The 23,029-nt window shown below is 40.4% G+C and overlaps 1 protein-coding gene across 3 annotated transcripts in view; it reads right to left on the reverse strand.

Annotated features, from left to right (window-relative positions):
- The window catches only part of RCBTB1 (RCC1 and BTB domain containing protein 1), a 56,310-nt gene extending 35,678 nt beyond the window's left edge, over positions 1–20,632 (reverse strand). Inside the window, exons 1-4 of one of the 3 annotated variants that reach the window (XM_078156970.1) lie at positions 20,273–20,631; positions 12,782–12,881; positions 2,496–2,665; positions 1,916–2,066 (exon numbers count right to left, since the gene is read on the reverse strand). In XM_078156970.1, coding sequence (XP_078013096.1) covers positions 1,916–2,066; positions 2,496–2,621 — 277 coding nt within the window. In that variant the 5' untranslated portion in view covers positions 2,622–2,665; positions 12,782–12,881; positions 20,273–20,631. Of the gene's footprint in view, positions 1–1,915; positions 2,067–2,495; positions 2,666–12,781; positions 12,882–20,272 lie in introns of all 3 variants that reach the window. The other 2 variants (XM_020993716.2, XM_020993714.2) reach the window with 2 other exon arrangements.
- Between the last annotated feature and the right edge of the window lie 2,397 nt (positions 20,633–23,029).

Here is a 23,029-nt window from a genome sequence, read left to right on the forward strand (position 1 = left end):
GAAAGCCAACCAATAAACACATTTATTTAGGACCTCCTGTGAACTGATCCAACCATTCTGAAAAAGTCCAGAATTTTACCCCAAAGAGTCATTAAACTGTATATCCTTGGACTTAGCAATACCACTAATAGGCTTATTTTTCCTACAAAGGTCCGAGGCAGTTCCATATGTACAAAAATATTTATAGCAGCATTTTTTGTTACAACAAAGAACTGGAAAGTAAATGCCCATCAAGTGGGAAATAGATAAACAAATTGTGATGTATAGGTGCAACAGAATATTATTACACCGTAAGAAATGGCCTGGAGTCAGGAAGACTCATCTTTCTGAGTTCAACTGTGGCCTCAGACACTTACTAGCTGTGTGACCCTGAAAAAGTCACTTAACCCTGTTTGCCTGTTTTCTCATCTGTAAAATGAGCTGGAGAAGAAAATAGCAAAACACTCCACTATCTTTGCCAAGAAAACCCCAAATGGGGTCATGAAAAGTCAGAACCGACTGAAATGACTAAACAACAAAATAAATAATCAAAGGGACATATTCAGAGAAACCTAGGAAGATTTGTATAACAAACTGATGCAGAATGAAGAGACCAAAATCAGGAAAACCATTTAAATCAGGACTATCCTATTGTAGGCAGAGAAACAGCATGGAATAGTGGATAGAGCTGGCCTTAAAGTCAGAAAAATCTGGGTCCAAGTCAATGACTCATCATGCTGAGTAGGTCCCTTCATCTCTGTGTTCCAAGCAACTCTCTAAGACAGTAAGTTGCAGAAAAGGGGCCTGCATTGGTAAAGAGAGTTTCTCACCCTCTACTGATAAAATAACTGGTCCAGTCTCTAGCCCTACAATAGTACTGAAGAAAGCTGCTTTGAAAAACTTAAGAACTCTTAATTGCTACAATAAGCAAGCATATCTGATGACTGAATGGTGAAGCATTCCTTGACATCTTTGCAGAAAGGTGATGAACTGGAGGCACAGAATGAGGCATACATTTTTAGACACACCCAATGTGTGGTTTTATTTTGCTTGATTATATCTTTTTGTTACAAAGGAGCCCTGACCTTACAGCCATGGCAGACCATATGATGACTCACCTAAGTAACTTCTCAGTACCATATACACCAGAACATTTATAGCTGCACTTTTTATAGTAGTGAAAAACTGGAAACAAAGCAAATGTCCATCGATCGGGGAATAGCTAGATCAACTGTGGTACATAAATGTAATGAAATATTACTGTGCTTTAAGCAATGAAAATAAGAACTCATGAAAGCATGGGAACTTATGTATACTGATGAAAAAACCAAGCAGAATCAAGAAAAATAATACATACAATGATGTACATGGAAAGAACGAAGAACCCAAACAATACTACATAAGTATGATGACCAAGCTTGTCCTTGAAGAAGAGTAAAGAAAATGAACCTTCCTCCCTTCACAGAGGTAAGGATGTTAGGTATGGAATATTCCAAATATTGCCAAACTTGACTGGTTTTGCTGAACTACTTCCCCACCACCTCCTTTCTTCACTCTCTGTCACAAGGGATGACTCTTTGAGTTGGGGGAAATACATATTTGGAAAATGAAGGTGATGTAAAAACAAAAGATATTACTAAAAAAAAAAGTAAATGGAAAAATTAGATTGGAAAGGACAAGTCAGCTAAGGCTAATTAGTTGCAGCAATGCAAAAGCAATCCAGTAACACAAGCCAATGCCTTCAAAAGTTTGCTGGACTCTCTAATGCCATATTTTCTAGTGTTTAAAAACATTATACCTCTCCTTGTCCTCTTCTCCATTGGCAATGCAAATTAATAACCTACGTTAATTACTGGATAAAGCAACTGCTTCCCTCAGCTTAGAAATGATGGTTCTTTAGAAAGTATCAAAGTTTGGGGTCCCCCTCCCATTTTACCTTCAGTGCTAAGAAGCACATGTGGCCCGCTTCCATAACTAAGGCTCTTAATCTTCTTTCCACACAATGCCTCTAGCTTTTTGGGTACAATGGTGCTCTGATTATCCCCAGTTCCCAGACAGTTACTACAGTTCAGTCCAAATACAAACACCTAGAAAACAAAGAACTTTTTAGTATTTGTGCCATTTAAGCTTAAGGCTATAAAAAAATTCCTTCTCCATTCTGGAAATAAAGAATCATTCGAGCTCAGCATGATAACTTATTGATAGCTCTCATGAATAGGGAAAAGTAAGGTAATAATATTTATTTTTTAAAATATCTGCTGAAAGCATTTAGTTATCAAAATTATTCACATTACTGAACATAGGCAACAGCTGGAAGGAGGGAAAGGAAGAATTCAAAATTACCCCTCTGGTCCCTTTACTATCACACAGTAGGCAGTCAGTAAACATTGCATAAAATTGAAAATGGAATTTACTTTCACACGAATCAACCCTACCCTTTCAATCTCTAGAATGCGTGTTTCATGGCATGGGAGAGACATCCTCAAAGTAAGTCAGATGTCTGACTAGGTTCTTACCTCATCATTATGGGTAACGTAGATAGCTTCATTAGCTGATGTGCCAAAGACACATGCTTTCCGAATAGAAGCAATCTCCTGAGGTGAGAGCAGGGTAAATATTGGCCACTTTCCTACATCCACCATGACTCTTGTTCCAAGCAACTCTTATAAATAAGCCAACATCTCTCCTGCAGTAAACAAGGATTGAAAAAAAAACATTAAGGTAGTTGAAATAAACTGCTGACAAAGAAAGCTTCATCCTGACCATGTTACCAGCATGGATTTGTGTAAGTGTATTTATAAAACTGAGTAAATCACTCCATAAAAACAGCCTCCTTACAGGTACAGGCAGTTACTAACACAACCCTTTCTTCCTTTGTCTTCAAGACAGTCTTCTCCTCTTGAGCAAGGAACATCTGACAAGGCCTAGGTTTTTATTTTTCTCTACTTGCGTGATGGCTTATCTGTCTACAAACTTATATACATGTAACAGTCAGACACTGAGTATTAAACTTGTATCTACTAGATAAAACCCCAGACTATTTTGTAAACTTTAAGGACAACAGTAAACAGAGAAACAGAAATAGAATAGAAAATAGCAAATACAGAAAAATTACTACAGAATATTTTCTAGGCAGACTGACAACAGCTACATATATCTTTTGAAAACAAATTTGTCTAGGGGTTCCCTGGAATGAAAACAGGAAAATATGACCTTTTCATTACCATATTTTTTATAGCTAATACCACCTTTAAGTTGATTCGGTTTACCTTTTTAGTAAGAATAGAATCATTCATAAATATTACCATGATATAGGAGACTATCACTGGTGACCAAAAAGCTGACACCTAAAGAATGTAGCTATTGATCTGTCATTACTAACTGGAATGTGCCATCTTCCATGAGAAGCCTTTCCTAATGCCCACCTCTGGTAATTAGTATTCTGTCCCTCTTCAAATAATCACGTATATACATTTCTGTTCACAAGATCTATGTTCCTCCCCAGAAGTATGGTCATTCCAGACTACAACAGAGCTCTGGACCTCAATGTGGTCAAGGCTGGGAGGGGCGAATCTTGATCACAAGTATGTGCTGCAGATGAAATTTCCATTTTCCAAATGGAATTTCAGAATTTCAAACTGTTAGGGACCTCTGATGGTTTCCAAAGATAAAGGGGTGGAATATGTAGACCCTGTCATGCCATGGAGCTTCCTGGGCCCTACAAGACCCATAGCAGATTGAGCTCCTAAACTACTTTTTGCCTTTATGGAAAGAACCTATGCTGAATAACAACTCATGTTTATTTAGTGCTTTAACAAACATCACCTCACTTCATTTTCATATCACCCTACTATCAATCCCAATTTTACATAAGAGGAAATTGGCCCAGAAGTCAAACGATTAGAGCAGGGTGGCACAGATACTAAACGTGCCTCAGACAAGTCTGAATCCCAGTCTTTTTGACTGATGGGATACAGCCACAGCTCCCTAACAAGTTTTGGCCATAGCAGACATTTCCAATTGCTTTTTTTCCAGACCTGGAAAGCAGACAAGAGGCTTTGGAAGAGAAACAAATGTCAAGGTCTGAGGATAAAGGAGGCATGGTCACAGCGGTTAGCTGGAAGACCTCACAGCACCTACAGAGTCCAAGGGCCTAGGACTGCACAGCTCAGAGGCCCCTTTAGCATAGGGGACATCTTCACTATCCCTATCAATAACAATACAAAGAATAATCTCTTCTGAAGCATCTCTGGAGTAGTGGAGTACCAGCTGGCCTGGTACTCAAAGAGACCTGAATACAAGGCCTGCCTCAGACACATACTGGAGAGGTGACCCTGGGCAAATCACTTAACCTGATGATGCCCCCACAAAACTCCCTAAGACACTAAGTGATAAGACAGGCGCCAATATGTATTGGTAAAGAGTTTCCTCAATGGTAATTCATTTTAGCAGTGAAATCTCCCCCTACCCCAATCTCTTTCCAATGTAATCAAGGGGTACAGTACTGGCCCCCCAGTTTCACATTATATAGCCACAGAGATCACTAGATTTGGAGGTTCAAAGGACCCTGGAAATCATCTAAAACAACCCCATCACTGTATAGAATGAGGGGCAGTGATGTGTCCAAGTCACAAAGGCAGTAAAGAACAGAGCCAGGAATCAAACCCAGGTGTCTGAAGCCACATTTAGGGACATCCACTTCCAATAAAAAGAGATACTAGTAAGCATTCAGATATTAGCTAATGAACTGAATACATCTCGTCAGTTGGACTAGTCGTAATGAGGATGAAGCAACTAAGGCTCTTCTAAAAGCATTTCTATTACTTTAAGCAACATAGAAGCAACTGAACTTAGCATCTTATTAGCAAGAATAATTAGTTAAAATAAGAAATTGCTAGGTGGTGTCCTTTTCTCCTTCGTTTCTCCCACCCTTCTCCAACTTAAGCTCTTCCCTGGCCCAGGCCCCAGGCAGCCTCCTAGCAACAATCTAATGCAAAACACATTTATTAAACATCTCTTACATGCTAGGGATACAAAGGCAAAAGGAAAGAGTCCCCGCCCTCACCAAGGTTATATTCTTTCGGGAACACAGATCATGGAAACCTAAAAGCACATAAATGATCATTGGAGGAGGGGCAGAGTATTAACAACTTGATGTTGGGGGAGGAGGTTAAGAAAGGCTTCCTATAGAAAGTGGCACATGAGCTGTGCCTTGAAGAAAGCCAGGTATTCTATGAGGATGGAATGCATTCCAGGCATAGAAGACAGTTGATACAAGAGCCTGAAGTAGAGAAATGGTAATGGTGTATCAAGTTCAGGAAGCAGTCAAATTGCCCAGCCTTGAGGTGTTTCCCAGGTGGGACAGTGTATTGGATTTTCTCCCCTGTGGGACCTTGTGTCCTGGGTTTTTTCCACCCTTAAATGAAGTAATTTATGGACACACTTCATGATACCACTTTGAGTTCCCAAACTGCTAGTTACAGCTGTGGTCTCTACATAGCTGAAGACTATTGAAAAAGCAAATATGACAACTACATGGTATTCTGACCAAGTATTTTGCTTTTTATCAGATACCAAATAAATTCTAAAAATGCCCTGTCTCATACTAACAATAATACTGAGGGACACAGCATCACCACAATAACACAGGGTGGTATAGAAGAAAGAATTGGGAATATGAAATTAGAAAAGATGTGGGTCTGAATTCTACATCTGGCACTTAGTGGTTGTGGGGCCATAACCTAGTAACAACCTCTGTTGCCTCATTCTTTATGTGTCCAAAACAGGGATAATAAATCCACATTATAGAGTTGGTGTAAGGATCAAGTGAGAATATATGTGACATGTTCTAGGAATCTTAAAAGCGATACATGTGTCAATCTCCTTTGCTGGATCCTCTTCCAGATCATGTCTTCTCAATGTGGTGTCACTCAGGGTTCTGCCCTGGGCCTTCTTCTCTTCTCCCACTATAGTACTTCTCTTGGTGACCTCATCAACTACCATAGATTGAATCACCATCTCTATGCCTATGATTCTAAAATATACCTATCCTGTCTTATCCTCTCTGCTAACTTCTAGTCTTACATCTCCAACTGCCTATTGGACATATCAAACTGGATATCCAGTAACCATCTTAAATTCAATGTGTCTGAAACCAAACTCATCTTTCCCCCCATATCTCCAACTCTTTCTAACTTCTCTAATAATACTGAGGGTATTAGTATCCTCCCAATCACCCTGGCTCACAACAAAGGTGTCATCTTTGACCTCACCCTTCCCCCATATCTAAACCATTGCCAAGATCTGTTGATTTTACTTTCCTAACATCTCCTGAGTCTGCCCTCTCCTCTCCCAACACTGCTACCACTGTGGTGCAGGCCCACATCACCTCATGCCTGGACTCCTGCAACAGTCTGCTTATTGTTCTCCCGGCCACAAGTCTTTCCTACTCCAGACCACTGTCCACTCAGCTGTCATTGATTTTCCTTAGGCATGGTCTGACAATGTCACTCCCTTCTACCCCATTCATTAATCTCCAGCTGTTTCTTATCATCTAAAAATTTACTACACCTAAACTGCAAAATCCTGTTTAGCATTCAAAGCTCTTCATAACTTGACTCCCACTTCTACTGTATACTTTATACCTAGCCATGTACCCTGTGATCCAGTGACAGTGGTCTCCTTGCTGTTCCTTGAACAGGACACTTTATTTTTCAACTCTAGGCACTTTCACTGGACATACACCATGCTTGGAACTCTTTCCTTCCTCACCTCTGCCTCTCAACTTCCCTGGTTTCCTTCAAGTTCCAGCTAAGATCCCACCTTCTACAAGAAGCCTTTTTTCACCCCCTCAGTGATAGTGCCTTCCCTCTTTTGATTTTTTTCCCATTGATCCTGTATATAGCTTGTTTGCACACAGTAGTTTGCAATATTGTCCCCTAACGTCAGAATGTGAGCTCCCCGAAAGCAGGACCTGTCTTATGCATTTCTTTGTATCCCCAACACTTAGCACAGTATCTACCATGTAGTAGGTGATTAACAAATGTTTGGATTTCAGCTGTTTAGTAGTTTTTCTGTGGTGTCCAATTCTTCGTGACCAATTTGGGGTTTTCTTAGGAAAGACCCTGTAGTGGTTTGCCATTTCTTTTTCCAGCTCATTTTCCAGATGAGGAAACTGAAGCAAACAGGGTTTTAGTGACTTGCCCAGGGTTACATGGCTAGTTCGTGTCTGAGGCCAGATTTCAACTCAGGAAGAGGAGTATTCCTGAATCTAGGAAGTTCAATGCATCACCTAACTGACTATCACATTCTATTTTGCAAATAGCCAAAATATAAACATCAGGAGTTTTTGCTAAACAGGTAAATGAACAAAATTTTAAACCACATATTGACTATAGTATAAGACAGCTAAAATCAAATCTTCATAATTCAAAATTAGACAAAGCATTAAGCAAAAATATGCTTATGCTCCTTATTTGAATTCTACGATAAGAGAAATTCTGCTACTGTAGTAGTTTTCAATAAACTGTAGTAGGACAGGCAATCCAATTTTTACCTCAACTGTTCAAATTTCTCTAAAGCAACCAAAATGTATGTTCTGATCTTTAAAAATGGAAATCTCCTTCTCCCCCTTCTTTTAATTTCTGACTTGTGAACTAGAATGGTCCACAGAATCACCAAGATGCTAATTTTACAAAAAGAGCCAACTGATGCTGCCCAAGGTTACAAACGGCACCCTCAGCATTGGAGAAAACGCCACTTTCCCCAGGAAACTGAAATACTCTCAATATCTAGGATCAAAGGATTTATAGCCAAATAAAACTACCATCTAGTTCAAGCTTTCCTTTCAAAGATAAAGAGACAGAGGCCAAGAGAGAGAAAGTGACTTGCCCAACACTACACAAATAACGAAGGCAAGATTTAAGATTACACCTTCTGAATCCAGACCTTTCCACCACACAACACGCCATCCCCTCACCAGGACAGAGTTATTTATACTTAGTTGTGACCTGATTGTGTCATAAGAAGTTCTTAGTACATGTTTATGTCTTACATGCATCATAGTATCTGTGCCTTTCAGACACGCTATCTTAAAAAGAAGGGGGCAGAGAGGTGTTGCAGTGCTGGACCTTGAGGTCAGGAAGACTCATCTTCCCGAGTTCAAATCTGGCCTCAGAGACTTACTAGCAAGTTCTTTATCTGTGCTTGCCTTGGTTTCCTCATCTGTAAAATGAGCTGGAGAAGGAAATGGCAAACCATTCCAGTATCTTTGCCAAGAAAATCCCAAATGGGGTCATGAAGTGTCAGACGTGACTGAAATTATTTAACAACATCTTATAAAAAGTTCTAAGAAGTCTGAGTCATCCACATTTTCTACAATGTCTTGTAGGACACTCTGGGTGTTCCATGTATACTGAGCAATCCCCTCCAGTACAAGGGCTTTAGAAGTCTAATATCCTAAGATACATTCTCTAAACCCCCAGAGACTTTAGTGATACTTGCTATGGTAACCCAATTTTAGCTTCTACACTCCCTACACTTTTCAGTCCGTGAGCACTCAGATACTTGCAGCTGGTTGACCAACATAAACCAAGTATTTATTTTATTTTGAAAAGTAGCTCAGCATCAACCCTAAGGTGTGGTTCACACCTGTTCATGAATAGAACCTGATGTGTCACAAAGGGGATGAGCTTTAGATGAAGCAGCTGACAATGATGGTGTCTTCTCAATTGGTCCAAAGATGAAACAAATATGCTATGTATGTGCAACTCAGTGTGTTTAATTTCAAAGGCAAGAAAATATATTTTAATTATTTTTTGTTCAAAAATGTAAAAAAAGAAATGAAAGTTGAATTATGCAAGCAACAAATACTTTGTAAAGGGTTTATAAAAGGCTAACCATGAGGCTGATTGACCACTTAACTTAGAGAATAAGCAAAATAAACCAAAAAATCTTTTAGGCTTTAAAATTTTGATATTTAAGTTACACATATAAGTATACATTTACACATAAATATACACTTAAACCACTAAATGTTTCCAGTTTTCAGTTTAATATTCTTGCCTTGGGTTTATGACTTAAAGCTGCAGATAAATTTCATTTACTTGATATAAAAATAGTAAGTTTCAGCCATGAAGAGTTTTCTTTTTTCTTTGTCCCATTGTAGGATTTTGTCATTAGAGTTAGGGACAGGAAGACTGGGTGTTCATCTTTTGGTTCCACAAAGAATCACTGATATGATGTGTAAAAGTCGTAAAGAAAGGTATATACTGAGAAAAGAAAAGTTGAACTGGATGCTTGAATTTATTTCAAAACTGAGAAAATAAAATTATAGAAAGGGAAAGAATGTCAATTCAGGTTAATTAAAACACACACATACACACACATACTCACGAAACTGTGGTCTCTAAAATATGTAATTCCACTTAGTGCCTAGATGCACTTTAAGTAAAAATATGGCTCTCAAGAGCTCTCATTCAGCACAGGCAGCTAGAGCACTAGATTTGGGAATAGGAGATTGGAAGTCCTGTGTTTGAATTCTGGTTCTGCCACTTACTGCCTGTGTAACCACAAGCAAGTCACTTAAACCACTCTGGGCCTCAGTTTCCCACCTGTAAAACAGACTTGATGACTTCTATTGTCCCTGCCAGCTCTCACCCTAAGATTCTATTGCTTCGAGTTAGGAAGGCCTGGGTTCTAATCTTGCCACCAACATTTAATAGATGCATGACCTAGGAGGCAAAGGTCATTTAATTTCTCTAAGTTTCAGGTTCCTCATTTAAAATGAGGATAACAATAACTATCTCAAAGGGTTCCTGTGAGGATCAAATTTTAACATACCTATGTGTGTGTATTTATATATGATGTTCAGGAAACTTTAAAAAGCTATTAACTTTAAGCTATGCAAATGGTTATTAGAACAACAGAAAAGTGCTCGGATGTGAAGAGCTATCTATAGGAGATGGTTCTATAAGCTTTAAAAAGTGCAATGTATTAAGGTTCTGACTTTCTGGCTCTGGCTTTCCTTGTGACCCTGGGGAGTGGGAAGAGGGGTTCTGATTACTATCAGGACTGGTACTGATGGCAGTGAAAGGCCCATGACCACAGCAGAAACGCTATGAGGCTGTGGCAATCCTTACTTTTGTACCATTTTAACTAGTAATTTTTATATAGGTTTTAAAAGTTTACATATGCATATTACTTCAACGCTTCTGTGAGGCAAGCACTATTATCCCCATTTACAGATGAGGAAACTGAGGCTGAGAAAGGCTAAGTGGCTTGCTGAGGGTTACACAGCTGATAAGTGAGAGAGACAAAATTCAAACTCAGATCTTCCCACCTCCAAAGTCCAGCACTCCATCTACTACCTATGCCACCTTGGCTAACATTTTAATTACAATGAAAAATTCAAAATACACACAAAAGTCTCCCACTAATTAAAGAATTTCCTATATTTGTACAAGCTAGATGTGGCTTCATTTTAATTAATTTACACTGGGCTGCCATTCAAAGGTGTTTTATTAATACCAAAAAGCTGCTCCTAAAATGCTTCTTGTAAGAAAGATAGTTGGCAACAAACACATAAAAAAAAATAAAGAAAATGAAGCAAATGGTACATTTAGACTATTTTTTCATCTTGTCCCAGAAAGGCTGCTGCTTGCCTTTGAGGACTTTCGCAGCCTGCCACAATTCAAAGTCAGCTATAGCTACAGACACCTTGGATTGCATCAGCTATAAAACAGCTAGGTAGTGCAGGGGGGAGAGGGCCAGGATCGAGTGCCAGGGCTGGAGTCAAGAAGACTCATCTTCCCAAGTTCAAATCTGGCCTCAGACACTTAATAGCTGTGTGACCATGGGCAAATCACTTAACCCTATTTGCCTCAGTTTTCTCATCTGTAAAATAAGCTGGAGAAGGAAATGGCAAACCATTTCGGTATCTTTACCAGGAAAATCCCAAATGGGGTCACAAAGAATCAGACATACTGAACAACAAAAAATAAAACCACTGGCCAAAGGGGAATCACATGGAGCTAGGGATCCCATCCTGTGGTCATTGTCTCTCCACCTTCCATTAAGGCTGTAAGACCCTTCACGACAGGTGTCATTTATTTTTTGAATATCACTAACCTCTTCTAGGCTCTTAACAATGGAATACTCTACTCTTGATTCGTTCTTCTTTTCCTATATTTTCCTATATCCACCTGCTCTCATCTTTGTAATACTTGAGTCAACAAGACTCTCTGATGGGGGCACTTCTCTCTTCTGTTCCTATGGGCTTCTTCCTAAATCTACACACCCAGCCTTAATCTCTTCCCTGAACTCTATACTCTGGACATCTCCAGCTGGGTGTCCCAACTGCACCTCAAACACATTTCCAAAACAGAACTAATTATCCTAAAAACTTAACAATATTTGGTGAAGGAACCACCATCTTCCCCGTCACCATGATGTTTAGAACACTGGAGTCACTCTTGGTTCTTCCATTTCTCCTGCTCAACCCTCATAACCAAATCAGCTGCCAAATCCTACCCAGTTACCACAATTCCCACATCATGCAAGTCATCTCTCAGGCAGGGAATGTACTCTTCATTTCTTCTTGTTTAAAAAGAAATTACTCTTCCTTTGAGGTTCAACTCACATGCCACAGCCTCCATGATCTTTTCCAGATACTGTTGATGCAAATATTTCCCCCTCTCCTCAGATTTGCCTAGAGGACTTTGTCTGGATCTTTTCTTTGCAGTATATTTTTCTGATTTCCTCTTCCATTAGAATGTAAGCTCCTTGAGGGCAGGAACCCTCTTTCCTTTATGCATTTGCATCCCCAATGCTCAGGATAGTGCCTACCACAAAGGAAGAACTTAAAAGTTTTTTTCATTCATTCAGTTTCTACCAAATTCCTTGACACAGGAACTATGTTATTTTTCCTCCTTGTCTCAACCCCTATGTACACACACACACACAACACACACACACACACACACACACACCACACAAATACATACAGTTTAAATGGGAAGTAATCTCAAAGGGAAAGAGTGGTAGAGAACTGAACTGACAAGGAAGACTAAGAAAGGCCTATTGCAAAGGGTAGAATTAATGCTGAGCCTTGAAGGAAGCCAAAGATGCCAGAAGGTGGAGGTGAGGTGGGAAAAAGCATTCCAGGCACAGGAGATAACCAATGAAAAGGTACTGAGGGTGGGGTGAGGGGTATCCAAGAACAGCAAGAAGGCCAGTCAAGTCCGACCCTCATTGTCCACAAAGGTGACCTCTGAGGAGGAAATTCAGATGTCGGCAAGGCTGTGATGGCTGGTGTACAAGTTGTTATCACTGATGACATATTGATATCATTGCATTTTAGACATAGGCAGGAACAGATGTAGCCAGGGTTCCCTGATGACCTGAGGAGGGGGTGGTATTGCTATCTCATGACAACATTCTATCCCACACATGGCAGAGCCTTCTTAGGGCCTGCCACACTTGGGCTTCCATGGTTCTGGAGACCTCAGCCCACCACTCCTTGGGATCCTCTCCAAACAGTTCTGCTTATCAAAACATTCTGTTTCTAGTCATCTATATCATCACCTCATTAAGTCAGTAACATCAGTGATTCAAAGTTCCTGCTCCATTTCCTGCTTAGTCCTGGAATTTGTCTACTTCATCTGGGACCTCTTCCTCTTCTTTCTAGGAAGCCAAGTTCCTAGAACTTCAGTGTTCCCACCACTCGGCATTTCTGGCTCTTTTTCTTTTCTGAGACTGCGGGGCTGCCTAGGACCCAAGTTCAAATCCAACCGCAGACACTTACTAGTTGTATGATCCTGGGAAAAGTCACTTAACCTCTAGGTCCTCCTCAGTTTCCTCATTTGTAAAATGGAAACAATAATAGCATGTCCCTTCCAGAGCAGCTGTGAGGACAAAATGAGATAATATTGGTAAAATGCTTTGCAAACCTTAAAGCAATATATAAATGCTACTTGTTAATATTATTACTACCTTCAACAATGACCCAGTTTGTTTTTGTTTTTTAAGCCTCATCAACCCTGATATCCTTCCTGGTCAGAGATAAAGTAAAAGGTAGAACACTGTTGAACTTCTCCATATATTGTATGAATGAACACATATGGAATAGCTGAACAATGCTTTGCCTCTTACCTCATCTTAGCAGCCCATACTCTCTATTTCCAGCAGTCTTATACTAATATGAAAAAGGAGACAGAAATCCCTACCCTAAAACTGTTACTTTGAAAAACAAATGGCAATAGAGTATCCTGGAAGCCTTTCTGCAGTGAGTAATAAAAGAGGGCTATCCCCTTTATTTCATATCCTTAACTGTAGGCAATAGGCAGATAGGTGGAATGGATAAAAGGGAAGGCCTTGAAGTCAGGAGCAAGTTACTTAACTTCTGGGTGCCCCAACCTGCTTCAAGACAGATATAAGAGACATTACAGACAAACTGTCAAGGAATTCCCACATTGGGATTTTCTCTAACCTTGGTGAAATTATAGATTTAACCCAAAACAAAAATTTTAGGTGATAACTAGAATTTCCCAGTTCACATCAATGACCAATACCTGAAGAAAATTCTATTGAAGGCACAATCTGAGATACATGTTGGGCTATTTCCTTGAAGTCTTACTAGTAGGTAAAGGAGGGTTTCTACATCCTAGTTGGCTGGTTTGGTAGCAGCAAACATATTTGCTTAGACAGGAAGCCAATTAAGATCTTTAAAAACAAATAAATAATAATCACACTATGCTCTTATTTTGAAAAGGTAAACAGGAAAGAAGGTTCCACTACTGAAGTAAAGTTCTTTGTGACATCCCCAAACCTAGGCAGTATGAAACATACTAAATAGAAACGGCCCGACTCCTACATCAATTTTCCAAGGAGTTAAAAAGCTGAAAACATCTCTTTAAGCCTTTTTGCAATGAGATAATTTAGTAAAGTTCAAATGAACCAGAGGTACTAAATACTTTTTTAAAAAATCAGTAAAGGTATGTTCAAGATTTGGATATGATTCTGCATCTGTGGCTTCATGAAAAATGTCTGTTCTACCCAGTTATGGCTTGAATCCAAACCATAATTCTGGAAGTATGCAGCTGGCTTCATACGTAAGCAATCCAAGAACAACTCTGAGCAAAATTTAACAGCAGTGGAAAAACGAGGCAACACAAATAGCATTAGACATAGTCTTGAATTTCAATAGCATTTCTGCCCTACGTTAAAAAATTACCCTACATGTACCCTAATGGTTAAACTTCTTCAAACTATGTTCCCTGTCAGGAAGCAAACACTTGGAATGTTGCCAAATCATAAAGAACAAGACTGACCCCAAAGATGGGAAGACAACCTCCCTACCTTTGCAGGGCTGGGAGAGTCCACAAGTATGGAACCCTGCACATAATTTCAGACTTCTAAAAAATATATTGCTCAGTTTTGTTCATTTTTTTCCTCCCTCTTATTAAAAAAATTCTTTGTTATTAGAGTTGGCTCTCTGGGGGCAAAGGGAAATTTAGATGATATAAAAACAAAATATATCCATAAAAATAAGAAAGTTCAGATCATAACACTTGCTCATCACCATCGCAATTTGGCCAGCAAAGAAATACTATTTTTAGATAGCCACTGAAAATAAAATAAAAATCAATAATTTGACTTTGAGATTTCAAAAACGGAGGCAAACATTTTGTCAACAAAGAGCAAGGAATATGTCCAGAGCGACATCTCTATCCATTCTTAACATCATCAAGCAGCAATGACTTGATATCCAACTAAACACAAAGATGCATTATTCCATAATGGGTGGCGCTGTTTGATGGCACAGGAAGATCTCTCAAGCACTGCTGCTATAGATTAAGAATTTCATTTTCCACAGTAAGCCTAGAAACATCTTCATGAGAAATCACTGAGATAAAACCTCAGGAAAAATGCAGAGGAGAAAGCAAGAACTACATTAAAGCTTTCAAAGCGCTCTGAGCACTTCAGAGAAGCTTACAACATGGGACTATAGAATGATAATTGAGGCAAAAATCTCAAACAATCCTTAGTTTCCTTCCAGACTTATCCCAGGTAATGCTCCAGACAGGAAACCCTACCTGATACCCACAGGCATTGATTCTGTCTTTATCCTTAATTATACTCCTTCAGAAAAGGAACTGTTTCTCATTTTGTCTTTGTATCCTCAGTGCCTTGCATATAGCAGGTACTAATAAGTGTGTGTTAAATCACACTGCACACCAGCGTGTGCAGCAGTTTGGCATAATGAGAAGAGTGAGACACTTGGAAAAATCAAGTTTGAGTCTCGTCTTTGTTACTATTTGTGTGACTGGATTAGTCACATGACTTCCCTGTGCCTCAGAATATTCCTCTGAAAAATAGGTTCAGTAACACCCATAAGATCTGCAATGGGATATCAAAAGACTTATATTAGATAATGTAGGTAAACTCCTTAGAAAACTATATAGAGCTTTATAAATATCAGCTATCAGATGCCACCTAAGTCACTAAAGCTTAGGAGTCTAGCTTATGGAAATACACATATTCCCTGTGCAAAGGAAACCGCAATATGATTTAGCACTCTACAGTATGTTCTATTAACATTAATCTGTCTTACAAAGGTATTTTGGCATTTCACAAATTGAATTCCCTTTAGATAAAGTCTAATATGATGAACACACCTATTACCCCATTTTGCTCTTTGAGAATAATGCTAGCCTAGAAGTGTTTCAATGTATTTGTTGTTCTGTCATTTTGTCATGTCTGACTCTTCATGACCCCATCTGGGGTTTTCTTGGCAAAGATACTGAAATGGTTTGCCATTTCTTTCTCCAGTGGATTAAGGCAAACAGAAGTTAAGTGACTTGCCCAGGGTCACACAGCTAGTAAGTATCTGAGTCCACATTTAAACTCAGGTCTTCATGACTCCAGGCCCAGCTCTCTATCCAATGAGCTATCTAGCTGCCTATTTCAATGTACAAGTAGTCCCTAAATAATGTTCAAAAAGCAGCATAGAGGGGCAGCTAAGTGGTACAGTGGAAAGAGCACTGGCCCTGGATTCAGGAGGACCTGAGTTCAAATCTGGCCTCAGACACATGACACTTACTAGCTGTGTGACCCTGGGCAAGTTACTTAACCCCACTGCCTAACCAAATAAATAAATAAAAGCAACAGCATAGGAAAATTATCAACATGATGATTATGCTATCCCATCCAGATATTCAACCAAGCCACCGCATCATCATTTACCTGTCCCCACTGTCCAGGTCCCCCTAACAAGAACCAGCATCCTCACAGGACAGAGACCTGGACCTCCACATAAAGGATTTCCAGAATCCATGCCCTCACAGTCCTTAGGAAAGTTAATTCATTCATCTGTACACCTACCACCCCAGGACCTAACCTAGTTGACAGGCAATTGAGGATGTGTAAACTAGCCCACCTGGCCCACTCTATCTAATGGCTCACCCTAATCACTACTAGACCACGCTTCATCTTCATATCCAGCCATCCAAAGAGTATCTGGCCTGCCCTGCCCCACTCCCCTTCCATATTCCCAGAACAAAACTGCCTTCCCTGACATGTGTTGTCCTCCCCCATTAAATTGCTAGCTCCCAAAGCATAAAAGCTGTCTCTTTAAAAATTTTTTTTAAAAATTGCATCTTTTAACATTTAGCTCATTGTCTGGCACATAGTAAATGCTCAATAAATGCCTTTTCATTTATTCATGTTATATTTCTCCCACTAGAATGGTGGGGAAAAGGGACAATAACCACTTTTTGCTACACCCTTAGTACCAACAGAACCCTTCCCCCCCCAGTCGCATCCTTGCTATCAACAGTTCTGTGGGGTAGGAGGTCTTGGCATCAACAAGGGAAGAGAAGGTAAATTCCTGAATCCACTCTTTGACACCAAACCCCGCCTCTGTTCCACTTCTTTGCCCTGCTTTGATCTTCACTCCACAACTTGTTTCCTAGGTCAGTTTCTGTGACAGAATATTGAGGGTAGTCAATTTGATTTTCCTTTGAAATACAGAGGCATCTTACTTTTATTCCTCCAAGTATGCAAATCTTATTTATTTCCTCTTTGTTGCTAGCCCTAAAGAATCTCCAGAACTTCAAAAGGACTGTGTGTCTGCTTCAGAGACAGATATGGGAACATCAATCCCAAGATCACTTTTGTTCCCCAGTGTTAGAGGGTTGTGGAGAAGGCATATGAAGAAGAAAAAGAAACAATGTAACTGGGAGCTGAGGAGGACTGATGGTGGCCTCTGGGGTTTAACACTACCAGAAGGCCCCAAATCAGGTTCTCATTCCACTCTAGCCCAGGCAGTAAGGGTGAGAAGGTAAGCATTTTTCTGGAGTCCCAAGTTGCAACACTGACTACATTTTCCCATAGAAACATTGTTAAATAGGATAGATTTAATAACATATCATGTATCACACGATACTTCCCCTACATTATAAGCTACTGCAGGGGGCAGCTAGGTGGCGCAGTGGATAGAGCAGGCCCTGAAGTCAGGAGGACCTGAGTTCAAATGTGACCTCAGACCAAACACTTGACACTTAATTAGGTATGTGACCCTGGGCAAGTCACTTAACCCCAACTGCCTAAAAAAAAAAAGATAAGCTATTGCAGGTTAGTCTAGGAAGCCCATCATTTGGGATGCTGTCTTTACAAGAAATGCGTTCCAAACAACCAATTTACAACTGAAATCTGAAACATAATGCATTTATAACTTTAAGAGGTGCCTATAATATATACAGAATTCCAAAGGAGAGTGGGGCAGGGGAGAGCAGACCATAGAGCTCATCTGGCCCAAACCACTCATTTTGTAAGAGAAGAAACTGAGGCTCAGAGTAGGGGAAGTGACTTGTCCAAGGTCTTATAGATCACTACAGGTAGAAGTCATATTAGGTCATAGGTCTCTTAACTTTTTGCACTCTTTCCACCACAACATGAAGCGTCTACATTTTAGGCCTCATAAAGGGCTTAACAAAGAACTAAGCAAGAATTCAGTAGTCTACAAAAATAATAAATAGGCCTAACAAGGAAAGTAGAGTTCACGTACTCAGTAGAATAGAAAGATGAAAGGTAACATCATATTCTAGCTTTTTGGGGGGGGGCAGCACAGAAGGTGTGAGGAAACAGAAGAAAAAGTAAAGTTGAAAGACAATAGGAAATTTTGCTCAATAGGGAAGAAATTCCCAGTTATAAGAGCCGATAAACACTGGCATGTGTTATAAAAGGAAGAAGGATATGAAAATTTTGCAAGAAGGCAGAATATTTTTCTGGGATTTTTCTTCAGTCTCACCTAAAAAGACAGACAAAATCAATCGCTGGGGCCTTTCCAGACTTTAGGACTCCAAGTATCATGACCTTTAAGGAAACCTTATGATTTAGACACTGAATAGATTTAGTATGTTTCCTATATAGTACAATGGACCCTTTCTCAAAATAAAATACATAAGACTACATAGGAAGCCAATTATACTGAAATACTTAAAAAAAAAATTCAAGTTCCAGATCCCAGGTTAAATGCTCCTGAATAAGTGCAATGATGGATCTGTTGCCTTCATTTCTCCCAAGAAGTATTCCCTGGCTAAATTCAGCCTCTACAAACTAGAAATTAATACCAACTGTAGATACAACTCAGATTTTTTTGTTCATCTTATCTGCTAGACCAGACTGTGAGTTCCTTGAGCAAGACCCACATCTTCTATTTCTTTTGCATCTTCCAAGCACCTACTCCTATGTTGTTCACACAGTTAATGTGCTATGAACTCTGAAAAATGAATACCATTCTAGGACTAACTGTGCACATAACCTAACTTCTTTACCTCCCCTTCCCTGACTCTCACTTACAGACTCTCACTGTTAGACTTCCCAAAGCTTGTTGCTGATTACTGGAAATTTGGCCAACCCTTGCTGAAAGGCACAGGCACCCTTTATTAATAAACTGCTGCAAAAGGCTTCAGCTTTGTGATTATTTCCTCGATGAAGGTCTCAGATTCTAGTTTAAATGAACCAGAAATGCTGCCAAAAACTACATAAAGAAAGAAGTCTCATACTGTTCAGGATGTTGCTTTCTATTCTCCCCATCAAGAATATGAGCAGAGGGGTAGCCAAAACATAAGAGTTTCTCTTCCCACAATGGATTAAAATGTAATCTATAAACTCTTGTTTTAACAACATAAATGGGGCTCCAAAAGTCTTCACTTATTAATCTAATAAGCTTTAATGGTTTATTAAACTAAACTCTACTAGCTTACTATTATATTATACACTCTTCCAAAAGTCTTAGGGCAGGTTTTAAGCTTTAATAGCTTTAATACAACTACAGTAATAGCCAACAAAAGAACTATGTCATTAATTTCTCCCACGAGGATACTCCACCCCACAGCTCAAACCACTTCACGAGACCCACAATTTTTGCCCTAGAGGGGGGCATTTATCCAAGTGGAAATTACATCTAAATACAAACCTACAGCTACATAAAAGGGCCACCCAGCAAACTCTTTATAAAAAGTTTCAAAGTCCGGCTGACTAATGCTTTCTGCTCCATAACCAGTGGCTTCTGGCTGCCAAACATATGCCCACAAGGGAAAGAAGGCATCCAGAACAGGGCACGCATGCCTCGGGCACAAAACGAGGCCAAGATCTTATCACCGAAAGATCAAAGAAGATGCCTTTTAGTGGAGTTCCAGGATCAAAAGTCCAGGGAGGGCACAGCTTGTTCACTTGGGGAGGGGGAGAACTTGAGGGGAAGGCGCCCAGAGGCAAGTCTGATCGCCTTAACCCAGATAGAAAAGGAACAACAGCTGCGGGTGTCCAAGTCACACCAGACAGGTGTGGAGGCAGAGAAAGAAAGACAGCCGGTTGCTGTTTAACCAGTACAAGCACGGGTACCAGCCCTTACCCCTGGCATGCACGCACACACACTCATGTGATCCTCCCCCCACCCAAAAAGAGACTTAATGAAAGACACAACTTTCCCCGAAACCAACCCCACCCCCACCCCCATCCTCTGCTCGCTGGACGCCGAGCAGCGGCACCGATGGGGCCAGGCACCTCCCACCAGGCAGCGCCGCCCGGGTCCCGCGCCCGCGACACTGGACACAGGGATGTCGGGGAGCCCCCGCCCCACCTAACGGCTCCCTGGAAGCTGCAGACGCCTGACTGTGGGATCCAGGCCGGGGCAGCCGCGCGGGTACGCCAGCCTCCCCCCCCACCCCGCCCCCATCCCCACTCCCCCCTTTCATTGCCCTCTCTCGGCCGCGAGCTCGTGCCCACGCGCTACCTGGAGACCAGCAGCCGCGCGCGCGCCGTTCCAGCCCCGGCTCCCCGCGGCGAGACGAGGCGCGCTCCTCCGGAGGGCAGAGGGGGATGGAGCGCTAGCTCGGCGGCGGGAGGAGCAGCGGTCGCAGAGGCAGCAGCCTCAGGAGGAGGGGACCGAGAGCCACTGCACTGCCGAGTCACGTGTCCTGAGGAAGTGCCAGGCTCCGGCTGCCGCTTCACGTGACAGAGAGGGGAAAGGAAAGGAAAGAAAGACAAAAAGAAAAAAACTAGGACCAGGTTTCAGGCTAAATTCACCGGGGACCCCGGGGGCCCGCCTGGAGAACCAGGGCTTCCCGCGGCTAAGGGGCGGGACTCCCATTCATCTCGCGAATCTTATTGGTCCGGCCTTAAAGAAGGCGGGGACTAATGTGAGACGCTGATTGGTCCAGTTCTCCTGGGCGGGGCGGTGGATTCCCCAGAAGTCCTGGCAAAGGGCCCCAGGAACTGGAGCGGGCTGAGCGCGTGTCCTTGGAGCTCCCGGCACCGCCCCAGCAACGTGTAGACCCTGGGGAAAAGGAGGCGGGAAAGAGATCTTTGGTTTGGAGTGGTTTCCTAGAAATCCTTAATAAAGAATATTGGCCAGTATGGCCAGTGTCCCCTGGGAAGTTGGCTGACTTGGGAAACAATCCCTCGCATTTCGGATAATCTAGGTTAGGCTGCATTTGGCAGATGTTGGGGAAGCTAGGGGCGGAATGTGGGGTTGGATGAGATGGTCCTTTGTCTCTGCTATTAAAATAGAATAACAGAAACAAGAATTATGCAAATCAAGTGACTAAAAGTTCTATGCTCTGACCCAGAGAGTCCACTACTAAACTTACAATTCAAGGAGGTCATTGATAATAAGAAAGTGTCCCATAGACATCAAAATATTTATAGCAGCACCTTTTTTTGGTGATAGAAAAGAATTGGAAACAAAAATGCTCATCGATTGGAGAAATGGCTGAACAAATTGTGGAAGTGAATTAATGGGATATTGCTATGCTGTAAGAATCAACAAATGTGATTAATTCAGAGAAGCACAGAAAGAATATCACCAAAAAAAAGACCCGAGGTCAACCTTCCTCTGTTCTTAAGATGTAAGGCATGCTAAAGCCAGTATGGTAGAGCATTAATGCCACAGGGCACTTTTCAAATTCACGGGATAGTTATACTTGAAATCTCCAGGGGATGAGAGATTTTGCTACAAAGATGTGACTTTAATAGGGCTAAATAAATTTGGGTGGAACTTACTCCCTTAACGTAAGTTGATTTGTTTCCAATTTTAGGTAACTGTGAAACTAGCTCTTCTGCCTCTGAATGTCGCAGTTCTCAGGTTTAAGCATTATAAAACTGATACCGTGTCACCAGCAGAACTGAAACAAACTTATAATGTGTCAAATAGGTCTCAAACAACTTTTCAGATAAAATGACAGAGATTATTATTAATAATCAATGATTTAGGGAAATTCAGATTTCCCTCTTTTTCTTTTAACATCATTTCAAGACCTCAGGAGGCACTGGCACTTCTCTTCCAAAAGGACATATAAGCTGTGAGCCCACTGCCATGATTTGGTCTAAGAGAGACAGCCAAACACTACCCTTTAATTAAAATACTGGCATTATTAATAAAATGATTAAATTATCCAGAAATTGTCTCTCAAACCTTTTTAAATGCCACAAAACCATTATCATAATTCTAATGTGGTAAAATATACCTAAAAATATTTAACTGCTTTTAAACAACTCTTAACAGCTGAGCCTATAACCTAACAAGAAAAATCATTTTTCTAACTATGTTGTTGTAATCAAGTTTCACAATATATAAGCATATAATTAATTTTGCATTTAGCAGTACTAGGAAAAACATATATAGCTCTGCCAGTTTAGATTCACAATTGTTATTAAGTAAGCTCAAAGTATGTTATGCCAAATATTATAGGCTATTGCTGTTAAAATTTGTTACTCTAAGATTCTAGGTAGAGGACTGATTTTTGGCCTAGGCAAAGAGCACTAAGGAGTTTGAGCTGATGTTGGCAGAATGGAGCACTGACTATCACAATAGCCAACATTTATATAGTGCTTGATATATAATATGGGCAAGGCCCAATGCTAAGTACTTTATAAACAAGAGTTTCTTACAAACCTTGAAAGATAGGTGGGCTCAACTACCAGCTACTCATGTAACCTCACCTGTAGCAAATTAAGAAGTTATTTTTTCAAAAAAATTCTTAGGACAGTGTGGTATAATGGGTGGGGGATGCAAATTGAATTGTTTCCTGTTTTAATTTATAGTTCTCAACTAAAATTAAATCACTGTACTTTAACCTGAACATGGAGCTAGACCTTGAAGACTTAAAGTATTGACACTTTGCTCAGGGGTTAGTCTGTTGCAAGCATCCAGCATTCAGCACAATTTCTCAAACTTGATTACCTCACAATTACCTGTTAGCAGGGCTGCTAAGATCTTAGAACTCTGCTTTTCACAGATGAAGACATTTTTAAAGGAGATTTCTGCTATATCAGATTCACAGTAAAAACATTATCATTATCTTCCATGTTTCTAAATAGCTTTCAAACATATTTACATCAGTCTTTTAACAATTAAATCTATAACCCAATAGAATCAAAGAAGAGTTTACTTTTCTAACAATATTTCTAATACAATGAATTATCAAATTAATGCTAGGCATTTCTCAATGATTATATCATTTAGGTCCCCCAAAACCCTGGAAGCACTACC

The sequence above is a fragment of the Phascolarctos cinereus genome, unplaced genomic scaffold, assembly GCF_003287225.1.
Source record: "Phascolarctos cinereus isolate Bilbo 61053 unplaced genomic scaffold, phaCin_HiC Scaffold_726;HRSCAF=1367, whole genome shotgun sequence".
Classification (NCBI taxonomy): Eukaryota; Metazoa; Chordata; class Mammalia; order Diprotodontia; family Phascolarctidae; genus Phascolarctos; species Phascolarctos cinereus.